General features: G+C 43.5%; 1 protein-coding gene across 1 annotated transcript in view; it reads left to right on the top strand.

Moving 5' to 3' along the window:
- Slx4ip (SLX4 interacting protein) overlaps positions 1-11,087 on the top strand; it is a 163,697-nt gene extending 152,610 nt beyond the window's left edge. The window contains exons 8-9 of the mRNA XM_005365539.3: positions 5,272-5,372; positions 6,705-11,087. Of these exons, the coding sequence (XP_005365596.1) occupies positions 5,272-5,372; positions 6,705-7,449 (846 nt within the window). The 3' untranslated portion in view covers positions 7,450-11,087. The remainder of the gene's footprint in view (positions 1-5,271; positions 5,373-6,704) is intronic.
- Positions 11,088-12,687: the final 1,600 nt, after the last annotated feature.

Below are 12,687 nucleotides of genomic sequence, written 5' to 3'. Positions count from 1 at the left end.
GGAGTCCCTTGTTCAGGTGTTCGGTCATGGCTGTGAGATATACCAAGAGTCCCTTGTACAGGTGTTCAGCCATGGCTATGAGATATACCAGGAGTCTCTTGTACAGGTAGGTGTTCAGCCATGGCTACGAGATATACCAGGAGTCCCTTGTTCAGGTGTTCCGTCATGGCTGTGAGATATACCCAGAGTCCCATGTTCAGGTGTTCGGTCATGGCTGTGAGATATACCCGGAGTCCCTTGTTCAGGTGTTCGGTCATGGCTGTGAGATATACCCAGAGTACCATTCTGCAGGGAGTAGACAATGTGTGTCTGTCATGCACAGGAGTGATCATGTAGTCATTGGCATTGCCACCTCATGCTATTTGCTCATGTTGCATTAGTTCCTGACCAACATCATCTAGCCCTGGCATGTGGTAACAGTAATAAAACCTGCCTCGCTGAGCAATGTCAGGAGTAACATTGAAGTGTGCCTCCATTTCTCTGTTTTTCCTTAATAAAAAATTCTTCCAAAGTATTACTTAGCCTGTGCTGGCCAATGTGGTTTCCATTGACTGATGTGGGATGTCCTTCTGTATATGTGTTGCTTTTATTGGTTGATGAAAAAACTGTTTTGGCCAATAGCTTAGCAGAGTAAAGCCAGGCAGGGAATCTGAGCAGAGTTATATATAGAGAGAAGATGTCACGTAGCTGCCGAAGGAGAAAGATGCCAGGACATTAAGCCTCAGGCTTGTGGCGATACATAGATTACTAGAAATGGGTTGATTTAAGATTAAAGAGCTAGCTAGGAATATTCCTAAACCATTGCCCAGTGTTATAATTAATATAGTTTCTATGTGATTATTTGAGTCTGGGTGACCAGGAAACAAAAGTGCAGACTCTTCTTACATAATGGTGCCCAAATGTTTGGCAAGAATTTCCATAATAAAGCCAGAGAAAGCTGTCAGTGATGTTTCGTTTTTCTTCTTTTCTTATTTCTGGGGACACGTTTGTTCTCCTTCCTTATCAGTTTCATTGTCTCTTTTTCTGCATCTTCAATATCTTCTCATCTGCTTTTTCGATCCAAACATGTTGCATTGTAGCCCTTGTCTGAGTGGCTCTGGACACCATATGCAAAGACTTGCCCAGCTTTGCTTTGGTAGCTAAAGAACAGAAATGTATTGCAGTGTATCGAAATCGGAGCCATCAGGAATAAGGACCAGTAGCTTCACTGAAGAGGGTTTGGCCTCTGCTTTCAATTTCATACTTTACTACTCCATGTCAGAAAGAGAGAAATAACAGGTCTTCACGTCATAGAAGACAGATGGGCAAGCAAGAGCTTCCTTTGTTGGGTTCTATAAGGGAACCTGATGGCACTCATGAGGACAAGGCCCTCATGACCTAATCACCTCTTCAAAGCTCTACTTCTTAATACTTTCACATTGACAGTAGCTGAATGTTCTGGGGAGGGGCACACAAGCCATGCTGCGTGTTTGTTTCTCCTGTTGACAGAAGCTCCATGAAACAAGGTCTTTTTCTGTTAGTCTACATCTTCTCACTGTGTGCTCAAAGCTTGCTTGCCAGAGGTCCGTGATACCTGATTGGATCATTCCACTAGACTCTGCTCAGTTACCAGTTCCATGTGTTTTAAAAGCCATTCACTAATTCTTCTGGGTGTAAGACTCACTGGGGAGCTTGCCTAAAATACCTGTCCTAACCCCAGTCCCTAGGGATACAGATGCAGTAGAATCTGGGTGGAATCTGTAACATTTCTTAACAAGCTCCCAGGGCGATTTCACGGGCTAATGCAAGCACACGTTGCAAAGTTTTGTCTCACTGGCTCATTGTACCAGGTTAAGTTCGTTCCTCTATTGCTCCCCTGCTTGAGTGTTGTTTCACAGCCAAGTGTGAATCACCTGGGAGCCTAAATATAGATCCCCTAGCCCCACCTCAGACCTTGTGCATCAGAATTTCCACGATGAGTCCTAGGAATCTACAAAAAAAAAGAAAAAGAAAAAGAAAGAAAGAAAAAGAAAAGAAAACCCACCTCCCTTGGTGCCTCTGCTGCAGCCAGTCTTCTGCTAGCCTTTGATAGTCCCATCTCGTCTTACAGACTCTATGAGGAGGTCCTAACTCAGGAGCAAGTGGGTGTCTTCTTTGTCATTTTAAGCCCATTTCTTGATCTGTCCCACAATGTTCGAAAGTGCTGCTCAGTAAGACAAGTCACTGTGGGATGAACTCCAAGGGGGGTTACACTTGCCAGATGCCTTTGCAGCTTGGATATCAGCCATTGCCACACAGACATCTCAAAACTGTTCTCTGACTGGAGCCAATGAGTGTGGCATGGCGGCCTATCTTGTTTTGGTGAGGATGCCCTCGGTCATCCTTTTTGTCCAGGAATTCAATGTTCCCCAGAACAGACAACATGGTATACTCTCCTTCCTCGTTGCATTTTTTTACACTTCTCCAGCTCAACCTTCCCCTTGGATCTGCAGAGAGGGACATGCTTGGATTGGCTTCAAGCTCGGAGTGTATCCACTGGTCTCCAGAGAGATAGTGAAAGGCCCTGAACCCTTTGTCCTGGGGCCTACCTGGACTTCACAAGTTACTGAGGGCAGGGTGTCCCCTTAGGTTAGACTTCTAGGGGAGTAGCCTTGTCTCACTTCTGTTTGGGTGCTTTCTCAGGTAGAACACTTTAAACCAGAACCGGTAAAATATTACCAGAAATGGAAACAAAATGCAGTAGTGGGGCTTGCTCAAGTGGTTAAGAATAAACTAGACCGAGAAATTCTATTCACAGAACTTTATCCTCGGCCTAGGTGGACAGCAAGCATCCAGGCTGTGAAGAGTAAGTCCTCTCCTGCTTGGTCTGCTTCCTGAGTTCCTGACCTGCTTACTCTGGACATAAGAGTTAAATGCTAGCCTCTTTGAATGGGGTAGATTTGTTTGTGTTCTTGCAGAAGGTCGGCTCATCGCTCACACGAAACCTAAAACCTAGTGATATCTCCCCTGCTAGTGTGCTCCATGGATTTGCGTTTTGGAGTTTTGTCTCTGGATAAGCGGCAGATTTCCTTTTTATGCCAGATAAGAACATCAGTAATTAAGAGAAATCCCTGCGGGAAATCCTATTCCCTTGTGATAGCTGCTTCCCCAGGCTTTTGAGGTGAGGGGGCCAGCTCTGGAGACTCCGAGCTGTGATTTAGTGACAGACAGATGGAACTCACTCTAGAAATATATGGCGAGCCATCCGATGAGTCCTGACAGTTAAAGGGCTCAAGGAGACAATTTTTTTCCCTGCCCACCTAGTCCTCATACAAATGTAAATATATCTCTTTCAACAAGTTGCTGAATGTGGTTTTAATTTATAAGCTAGAGATCAGTCTTACTGAGTGTACAGTCAGGAGTGTGTGTGTATGTGTGTGTGTTCGTTCTCTCTCTCTCTCTCTCTCTCTCTCTCTCTCTCTCTCTCTCTCTCTCTCTCTCTCTCTGCCTCCCCTTCTTTCCCTTCCCATGTCGCCCCCTTCCCTCCCCCTCTGTTCTCCTTTTCTCTCCTTCTCTTTTTTGAAGTCACAGGTTTTATACTTTTTGAACTGGACATTTCCCCTGTCACTTTTCTTCCAGAGACTTCCCTGACCCCCATTGTCAGGGGCCTTTAAGACAAGAGTAGTATTTCTTGAAGTAGTATTTCTGCTGTATTTCTTAAAGACGTTTTTGAAGTTCCCAGAGGAACTACTTGTGGTTTTAAAACATAACTAAGACAGTGGCTGAATCCATACTGCAATTGAAATTTGAAGAACCTGTCACTGTATCATACTTTATACAGTGTATGCAGAACCCATTGTTGTTATTTATGACCCTGTCTGCCTTCCATTGTGGACTTCTTCCAGCCTTGGGGAATTTACATCATTCCTAATAGCAAAAGGCTTTCTGGTTCCCACAGAGTTGTTCAAAGCCTGACTCATGCTCCTTATGTTAATTGTTCAGCTCTGAAAATACAGCACTTACAGGGTGTGGCTGTGAGGGGGAAATCAACTGTATTTACAGGGCATACAGGACATGTTTAGAAGTGTTTCACACATAAATCTCCATCGCTCCCAATCCCTCTCAGCCTACTCTCTTTTGCCTTCCCCCCCCCCCCCCCCGACTTAACTTGGAGTATTCTTTTCCCAAAAATTCATTTTAGGAAACAACCAACTAAAAAAGAATGACGACACATTACCGTGCAGTACAATCCAGTATAGCCAGTTATACTCTGTTGACTGACAATTAAAGCCAATTTAGGTTACAAGTGGACATGTCTTTGAAAGATGCCGGCCCAGGTCTGAAGCATAGGCATGGCCCAGAGCTCACGGATCCTCCTAACCTAGTCTTGTGAGCACTGATGAGATCGAGCCCTTAGAGATACCCCGGAATGATACTCATGGCTGCCATCCTTCAGAATCTGGGGACTAGCACCATTCATTCCTATGTAAGCCTACATAAAACACAGGTCTACTGATAGGTACGGTTCCTCATAGTCACTACATTGTAGAGGAATTTGATGGGGAAGAATCACTTGGACTCTCAGAAAAGAAAGAGCAGATAACACCTTATCTGGGCTATCAGCTTCTAACCTATGGGAAGAAATTCCAAAACATTATGTGGGTCAACTCTGGCCAAGGTTGCCATAACTTTAAATTTTGTAATTATCTCTTTATGAAGCTTTGTGGATATGTTTTTTAAAGATAGATAATCTGTGTATAAGATTACGGCAGTGACTACTATAAGAAGCCAGAGACTCCCAGGTTTTTGGTGGTTGTTTGTTTGTTGTTAGTAACCGAGATTGAAAAAAAAACTTCATTTTTAAAATGCCAATATTAAAAGGTTTAACTTGATATTGTTTTATGGCTTACAATATTGGTAAATAAGGGGCATGTGGAGGAAATCTCAGGATCATCAGGACACTGGCTACTGTCTTCTCACAAGCCTGCTGCTGCTGGCTCAGGGATTCTGCCCTCTGGGGCCACAGAGGGAGCACATATTGTTCTAGATGCCTTGGGATCTGCATGTTTCACATTACAGTTTTGTGTGTTTGCGGTACATACTCATGCATGAATTGTATAGAGAAGAACACAAAACCAGTGTGACACCAGAAAGTGCCGACTGAAAGCAATTGAAAGAACCTAAAACAGCAGTCTTGTTTTATTTGATATCTAAAGAAGTAAAGCTGTCCACCTGAGCATTCCTAGTGTCGCTGTTTTCCCTGGTTTTCAGCTAATAGGCTCCTGTTTGAACCTTTGTTATCTTTTGGAGTAGACAAAAAGAACCCTCCACGGACTGTCTGACTATTTCGCTGGGTGTGCACAGAGTTCACCTTCTCCTGGTACAAAGCTCAAGAAAAACACTCTACAAGAAATGTAGGTCCAGCATGTTCCCTTGTTCTCACTTTCTGACTGCCTGTGTGGATAGTCTATTACTCAATGAGAGTGTGTGAAACCTAATCAGAAGCCCCTTTGCCATTGGTCCGGCCCACAGCCGTATATTAATACATGTCCTTCCCACCTTCCTGTTGCTCTTGTTCTCTGGACAGTGGGAATGAACTTTTTGCTTCACAGGTGTGTGTTGCAAGGGGTGATTAATTACAAGCTCTTTGAAGATGAAAAGCACCTGCTGCTGCTGTGTTTCACACAGCTCCTGAGGTAACTGCAGACAGACGTAAAAACTCCATTCCCTTTGTGAGATCCTTTCTCTGACTTTGGTATAATTATGGCAGTCCTTGGGCCCCTTACTACAACATATTTATGTTTTTTTTTTTTCCCACAGAGCTTAGCCAAAGTAAATAATCCAGCTTCGATGCTTGAATTTAGTGGCTGAAAAAGTTTCTTGCTATTTGTAAATGTATTGTTGTCAACTCCTTGCCAAAGTTAAGGACTTTAGTCTCTTGATTTCCTAAGCACTTTCTGTCCTGCCATGGAAGTTTGTTTTAAAGTTTGCCTTGTCTGTTGTGTATCCTGTAGAAGAGGGAGGTAGAGAGATGATAGGTAGATAGATAGATAGATAGATAGATAGATAGATAGATAGATAGATAGATAGATAGATAGACAGACAGACAGACAGACAGACAGACAGACAGACAGACAGACAGACAGGGTAGATATACTGCTTATCATGGTTGTACTTTATTTAATGTTTGTTGTCCGAATGCTTTCCAGGACTGACCAAGTCCGATTCACTGAGGCTTACTCCCATATGCTTGATGAATAAACCTGGCACCTGCTGAGTCATGTCCTTAGAGAATCTTCAGATTAGTATTTATTCCCAAATATAAACAATGTGTGCATATTTGTACATATATGTGGGTGTGCACACACATCCTGTGCTTTGGATGTATCTAAAGCATTCCCTCCTAGTAAAAGTCAGTATATCCACCCCAGGGAGAATTTTCCTCCGACATCTGAAAATGCATACCTGTTTGGTTAAAGTGATTCCATTTGAAAATGATGCCATCACTGAACCAACACTGAGACCTTAGAACATACCCTAGTTGTGTGGAAAATGCGGAGGTTATTACTTAAGCCAATCTGTATTCAACGTACACTTTGGGGATTTCCTAGCTATGCTGAGGTGTTGAGGAGAAGCCAGCTGGCACGTGCCTTGTTCTCAGGTGTAACAGCCGGGGAGTGGGGGTTTGGAGGAATCCATGCCGTTGCAAACCTCACATGCCATACAATCTTAATTGTCTGTTTTAGTGTGAGAAGAACTGAAGGAAAACGCAGTGCCAAGAGCAAATCACAGGCCAGCGCGGACCGTGTGGGAAGATCTGGTGACTCGGTCATTACTGTGGTACCAAGGAGGAGGGATGCCTCAGCTGTTCTCCTGTCAGAATCCATGGGTCAAGCACAAGATGACATAAAAGCAGCCAAGAGCCACCGGGGACTTCCTGTTCAAAAGCTGGAAAATGTTTCCCAGACTGAGCCAGAAGACACTAGCAGCCAGCAACAACCTCATCCTGGGGAGTGGCTAAAGTCGGGGCTTCTAAGCAGGAGCCCTATGTGTAGCTATGAGTCAGCATCACCAGGTCCAAAGCAAAGTCCACGAGCAGCCAAGACACAACAGAAACGCAGGAACTGCGGCTCTGCGGAAGACTCTGACCACCGCAGGAGAGTTTCTCTTGGAAATGATGGGTTAGCCCCAGGAGACGTGATGGTGGGAAAGAGCACAGCTGTCAGTGTTTTGCCAGCGTTAGAGTTGTCAGATCCAGGGTTGCTTTTGAATCAGGATTTGGCAAAAGCCACGGCTAAAGAAGAGCTCCATGCTTTGGAAAATCTCTCCTCCAGACACCTTATGACCAACATCCCAGGGCAGGCACAGCAAGCCACCCCGGCTGCAGCTGACGAAAGATTAGCGACAGTTGAAGGCGGCCCAAGCAAAAAAAGAAAGAAATTGCAAAGTTCTAGCAGAGGATGTAGTAGCAAGAAAACTTTGAGTGTGTAGTTCCCGGGATTTGGAAAGAATTGGGGTAATCTCTCTAAATAAACAGATGTTTAGAGGCTGGAGGAATGTCTCAGTTTTTAGGAGCACTTACTGCTCTTGCAGAGGACCTAGGTTGGCTTCCAAGCATCCACAAGGTGACTCAGAAGCATCACGAACTCTAGATCCAGGAGACACAACACCCACTTTTGGCCCCCATGGGCACTGGGCATGCACATGGTATATATACACACAAGCAGGCAAAATACACATACACATGAGATAAATCTTTTTTAAAAAGCTGTTTGTGTTGGGATTAGACTTCACAGTCACCTCCTGGAGGCTGTTTTTCTAATAGGCGTGTTACTTTCTCATCATGTTTATAACTGTCTCCAGAAAACACTGTGTTGACAAAGAGCCCTCTACTTGTCAAGGTATATAGGACCCCGTGGAGAAACCAGTAATGTGGGGTTTTCTCACTGCATCACTATGGAGACCTCCTGATGGGATACAGAGAGATGGTGCCCTACGCTGCCGGCCAGCTCTTGTGCTCCAGTCCTCTTGTCCTCAAACTGAGTACGTGGCAGTGAAAATAGGCTAGTGGTTCTCAGTGCTGTGGTTCTATGCGAAATGCAGGTTTGGAGTCTGAGAGGAGTTATGATTCCGAAATAACACTGAAGCTGACAATTCCCTAGGAATTATTTCCTCCAGTCTTGCCACCGCGGCTTCCATCAACTGGGGCCACATGTGGACACGTACAGCCCTGTGCTCCCTCGGACTTGTGAAGTATTTAGATTGTGTTGAGTCACTTAATTCCCAGGTTCTGCTGCAGGACAGAGACAGCGCTTAGGGAGCTGGTTAGCTGTAGTTGCCAGAAATGTACAGGTAATTCATCTCAGCCTTACGTGAAGACGTGGAAGAGGTGTGTTCTGTGTGCCGCAGGTCTGACCCTGTTCTTGTTCACACCTCCAGTATTCCAGCTACAGTAAGGACAGACCAGAACCCATTCCAGTTCCAAGTTGGAAAAATTCACAGGACGTTTACATATTCTCTTCGGTTGTATAGCCTAAGAAACCTAAGTTGTCAGCCTGGAAGTTTCATCTGATAATCCCAGCCTCAAAGGACCAGAAACCACTTGCTGTTGTTCCTTTCCTTTCCTGCCTAGCTTTTTTTTTTTCTTGAGAGATAATTCCCAACCATTGAATCCTCAATGGAAGTCCAAGTAGCCCCCATTATACACCAAGAAGCAGCTCGCTCAGAAAGATCCTAAAGTCAAAGCCAGTCCTATCAGAATGATGGGCTCCAAAACTAAGATATTCCGACCTGGAATCAACCGGGTTTTACTTGTTTAATGGTTAAGGTCAGACTCAGTCCTTAATTGTACTTAAATGAAGGATTTGCTTTCAAGAAATGTTTTGTTTTTCAAATCTGTTATTGTAGGAAATAACGATTATTGTGACTAGTGAGAAAAAATAGTACGTTTGGTTTGTACATAGATGTGGTCTTTCACACAGTATTCATGCACAATGGATTTTAACAGGATTAGCAGGGAATGGCTCTGGGCTCCCATAAGTGGCATATGTTTAAGGATATGCCTTTAAGGATTTTGCCTTTAAGCATTTTCCTTTGGTGTATCTGAAACACCTCTACATCTCTTGTTTCTTGAATGGTTTTATAATTCTTTGAATATATGGACAAAGGGGGAAATTAGTCCCAAGTGTTTTGTTAATCATCAGGTGGTATATTAAATATTTTCTACTGTTGGGAGTGGTATGAGTTTTTATATTCTTAACTATTGTAATAACTTGGCATTTGAAATTCTGAGACCCTGTCAGTGTTGATAGTCAAAAACAAGTTCTTCAACCCCTTGGTACCCAAATTAAATTTATATTCAGGTCCCTGTAATTCTGATACTTACAAGAGATATCCATCCAGTTCTCCTGATATCATTATAACTGAAGAACTTTCTCAGTACCTGGGATGCTAAGCCACCTCTATGTTCTTTCAAATGACATTTAATAAGTGAGAACTGGTTAGGTCTTTTCTTTTTCTTTCTTTCTTCCTCTCCCTCCACCCCCATTTAAAATCCTGTGGGAGAGGCTGGGCCTGGGGCTGTCCTAGCACTCAGGAGGCAAAGGCAGGCAGATCTCGTGAGTTCAAGGCTAACTTGGCTTACATAGTAAGTTCCCAGATAGCCAGAGCTACATAGTGAGACCCTGTCTCAAAACAAACAGATGAGAAAAGGTATGAGCATAATCTGAGGTTTTTCTTGCACAATTGCTTTTTCTTTGCCACTGGAGGTAAACTCACCCAGATATGCATATGATACGTTAAGTGTAAAAGGTCACTTGGCACTAGGACAGAGTAAGAACCACATGGTTTTGTTCCCTTATTGCATGCTAAAGAAATATGGAAATGCATTTCATTCTTTAAAAATAAGACTCATGGGCTGTTGGTGAAGAAGGCGCTTTGCATGTGCAGTTCTCTGGATTTGATCCCTAAGATATCAGTAAGAGAAAAATACACAAAACGTCGGTAGTTTGATTTCTGAAGAATGTAGCTCATCTCTGGATGAACCTTCTCAAAGTGTATTTTGGAGATGATACTGGGGTCTCAATGTAATTGTTTTATGTTTGCTGTTGTATTTAGATTTCAGCAGAGATCCTGCCTATCAGTGCCCTTTGGCTTCAGAAAGAGCCCCAACTGGGGCAGACACATAGGGAAGGAACTATCCATGCCCAAGAGAATGGCCTAGGATCAGTGGCGGCATTGCTGTTTCCTTAAGCTCCTTGGCAGACCTTACTGTAATATTTCCACAAAACGGTAGTGAATGGTCCTCTGAATAACAAGCAACTTTTCAAGAGCCAAAAAAACTCGCTGTGCAGCATGCTGGGACTGGAATATGGAAATTGTTTTAATTTCTTCTTTTCTCTTATGAGGAAATCACTGCATTTGGTTTGTCAAGACAAGAGAGTTCATTCCCCAGTATTGAAACAGTGATGAACTGAAACATGTTGGAGCAAGTAAAAAAAAAAAAAAAAAAAAAAAAATAAGTCAAAATTAAACTGGCTTCTCTTAAATAGCTTAAAGCTTTCCACAGTACAAAATAAATTAAGCATTGTAAAATGAAGTTAACTCAAGTAACCACTCCGTACGGAAATGTAGCCATATATATCATCAGCCTTGCTGTTCTAGGGTATAATTAAATCCTCAGAAATCTGCGGAATTCCCTCTAATTTGGTTTCTATATATATTTAATGAGACAGGGAGTGAATGTATGTCAATATGTAGCATAACAGGGACCTTAGATGGATGAGATTTCCTTTACCATCTGGACCCATTCAGGTAAATTCCATTGGCAGCAGAGAATTGCCATACTATGTTAAGTGTTCCCATCACCATTCTCACCAGAGATTGGCAATTCGTTTACTGAAGCAAAAGTTGGCAAAACCACACATTTGACTCCCCAGAGCATCTGATGGGTTCTAATAGGTGGTAGTTTGACAGATTCTCAGAATGAGTTTCCGTGTAGAATTAGACATTGCCAAATCTCCCGGAGAACCCTGGTCCTCTCGTTTAAGTAGCTTAAATAGTCTGAGTGTCCAGCGAATAAAACCATTTTGTATTGAAAATGTACCTGTTTATGAATAAATATGTGTGCTTTGTGTTGTGTCATCCAGATTGCTTACTTTGTGTTTCTGTGATGAGCGGGGGGGGGGGGGCGTCTCACTATATATCCCCCAGTTCAAACTCACTACATAGACCACACTGACCTCAAGTCTTGGTCCTGCCTCTGTGAGGAAAGCGTGTGCGTGTGTGTGTGCGTGTGTGTGTGTAAGAGAGAGACATGCTGTTCAAAAACAAGTGAATTAAGCTCAAAGAATGCATATCCAATGCACCGTTTTCTGAACATGTTATTCTCAAGTATGTTCTGCCTGAAAGAATGTCTTTCCTCCCAGGAACGTTTCTTGGGTTCGGGAAATCTTGCTAAGTTAAAGGTACCATTTGAACCACTAGCCCAAAAGATTTAGGTTTAGAAAACCGAGAGAGAATCATTAAGATCCAATTGACCCTTAAGGTTCTAGGCTGTCTTTGGAGTCTAAGTCTGCTCCCACTGTGCTCCTAAGTGAGTTCTGTGGCCCTCTTAGGGAGGGCTCTCATAGGCTTGACACCTTCCCCGAGAACCCTGACTTTCCCCTGGTGAGCTCCTTTACATGCTGCATGAGCTTCTGGTCTTTATTCAGTACTGCTTGAGGTTCTGGGCCAGCACTTTCTCTAATCACCTCAATGTTTCCATCCCTTGGGCCTGTGGTCACTTGTAAGTAGATTTCCCTGGTGGCCCTATTCCTGTCCCTCCAAAAGCATTTCAGTGTCACTTCAGAGATGACGTCAGAGCTTTGTGTGAAATGGGAAGGATGACTCCCAGTGGGGAAGCCCATTTCTTAGTGTTTTGGTCATCTTGGTGCACTGGGTGGCAAAGCCCACACAAAGGATACCCTGCCCTGGGCTGGAACCTGGACTGGAGAGCTGGAACAACGTAACAGCACAGCACTGCACGGTACTGCAAGCCGCAAACCCTGGGTCCAGGAGCTACGTTGCCATTAATAGGTTTTCTGTGTGTTTTGATATAGATCACTTAACCTTCCAGTCCTCAGTTTCCTCATCTTTCAAAACTGTCTAGTATTTTAAGTGTAAACCCATTGCCCTTTAAGTACTAGTAAGCATGTCACACCCTTATGTTAATTTGTCCATCTGTCTAGAAATGCTTTCTACAGTGGACACTAGTTGGAATCACCTCTGTGGCTTGTCGATCAGTCTCTAACCCCCTGGGGTTGGTCGGGACTGCATTGTAGTATTTTTAAAACTCCTCAAGCAATGACTCATGGGATGTCATATTAAGAACTACTTTTTCAAAATGGGGTCTGTGTGCTTATGTAAATCCTGGATGTTGACAGGCAGGGTTGACTGGGAAAAATAGCCCTTAAAAGAAGGCTTTCTTCAAATCTAAAGTACGCCCACTTTCAGCCAAATGAGGAGGAAGTCTTTAGGGACGAGGTGTCAATAATAGCTGTGCATTTTAATCAAAGGGTTGTGTTTCCTTCTGCAGCTTTCCCGTTCCGGAGTGTTAGACCCCGCGCATCATTCTCCACATTGAGATATTGTTACCCTCATTCGGAAGATGAGTTTTCAAAGTGCCTAAATAATTGTCTGGAATTTCTACATAAACCTCTGGGGTTTGCCTTTGATCCATGATCATTAATA

Source organism: Microtus ochrogaster, unplaced genomic scaffold (assembly GCF_000317375.1).
Source record: "Microtus ochrogaster isolate Prairie Vole_2 unplaced genomic scaffold, MicOch1.0 UNK3, whole genome shotgun sequence".
NCBI classification, from domain to species: Eukaryota; Metazoa; Chordata; class Mammalia; order Rodentia; family Cricetidae; genus Microtus; species Microtus ochrogaster.
Note: the sequence above shows the minus strand (reverse complement) of the source record. Positions and strands in the feature narration are given on the sequence as shown.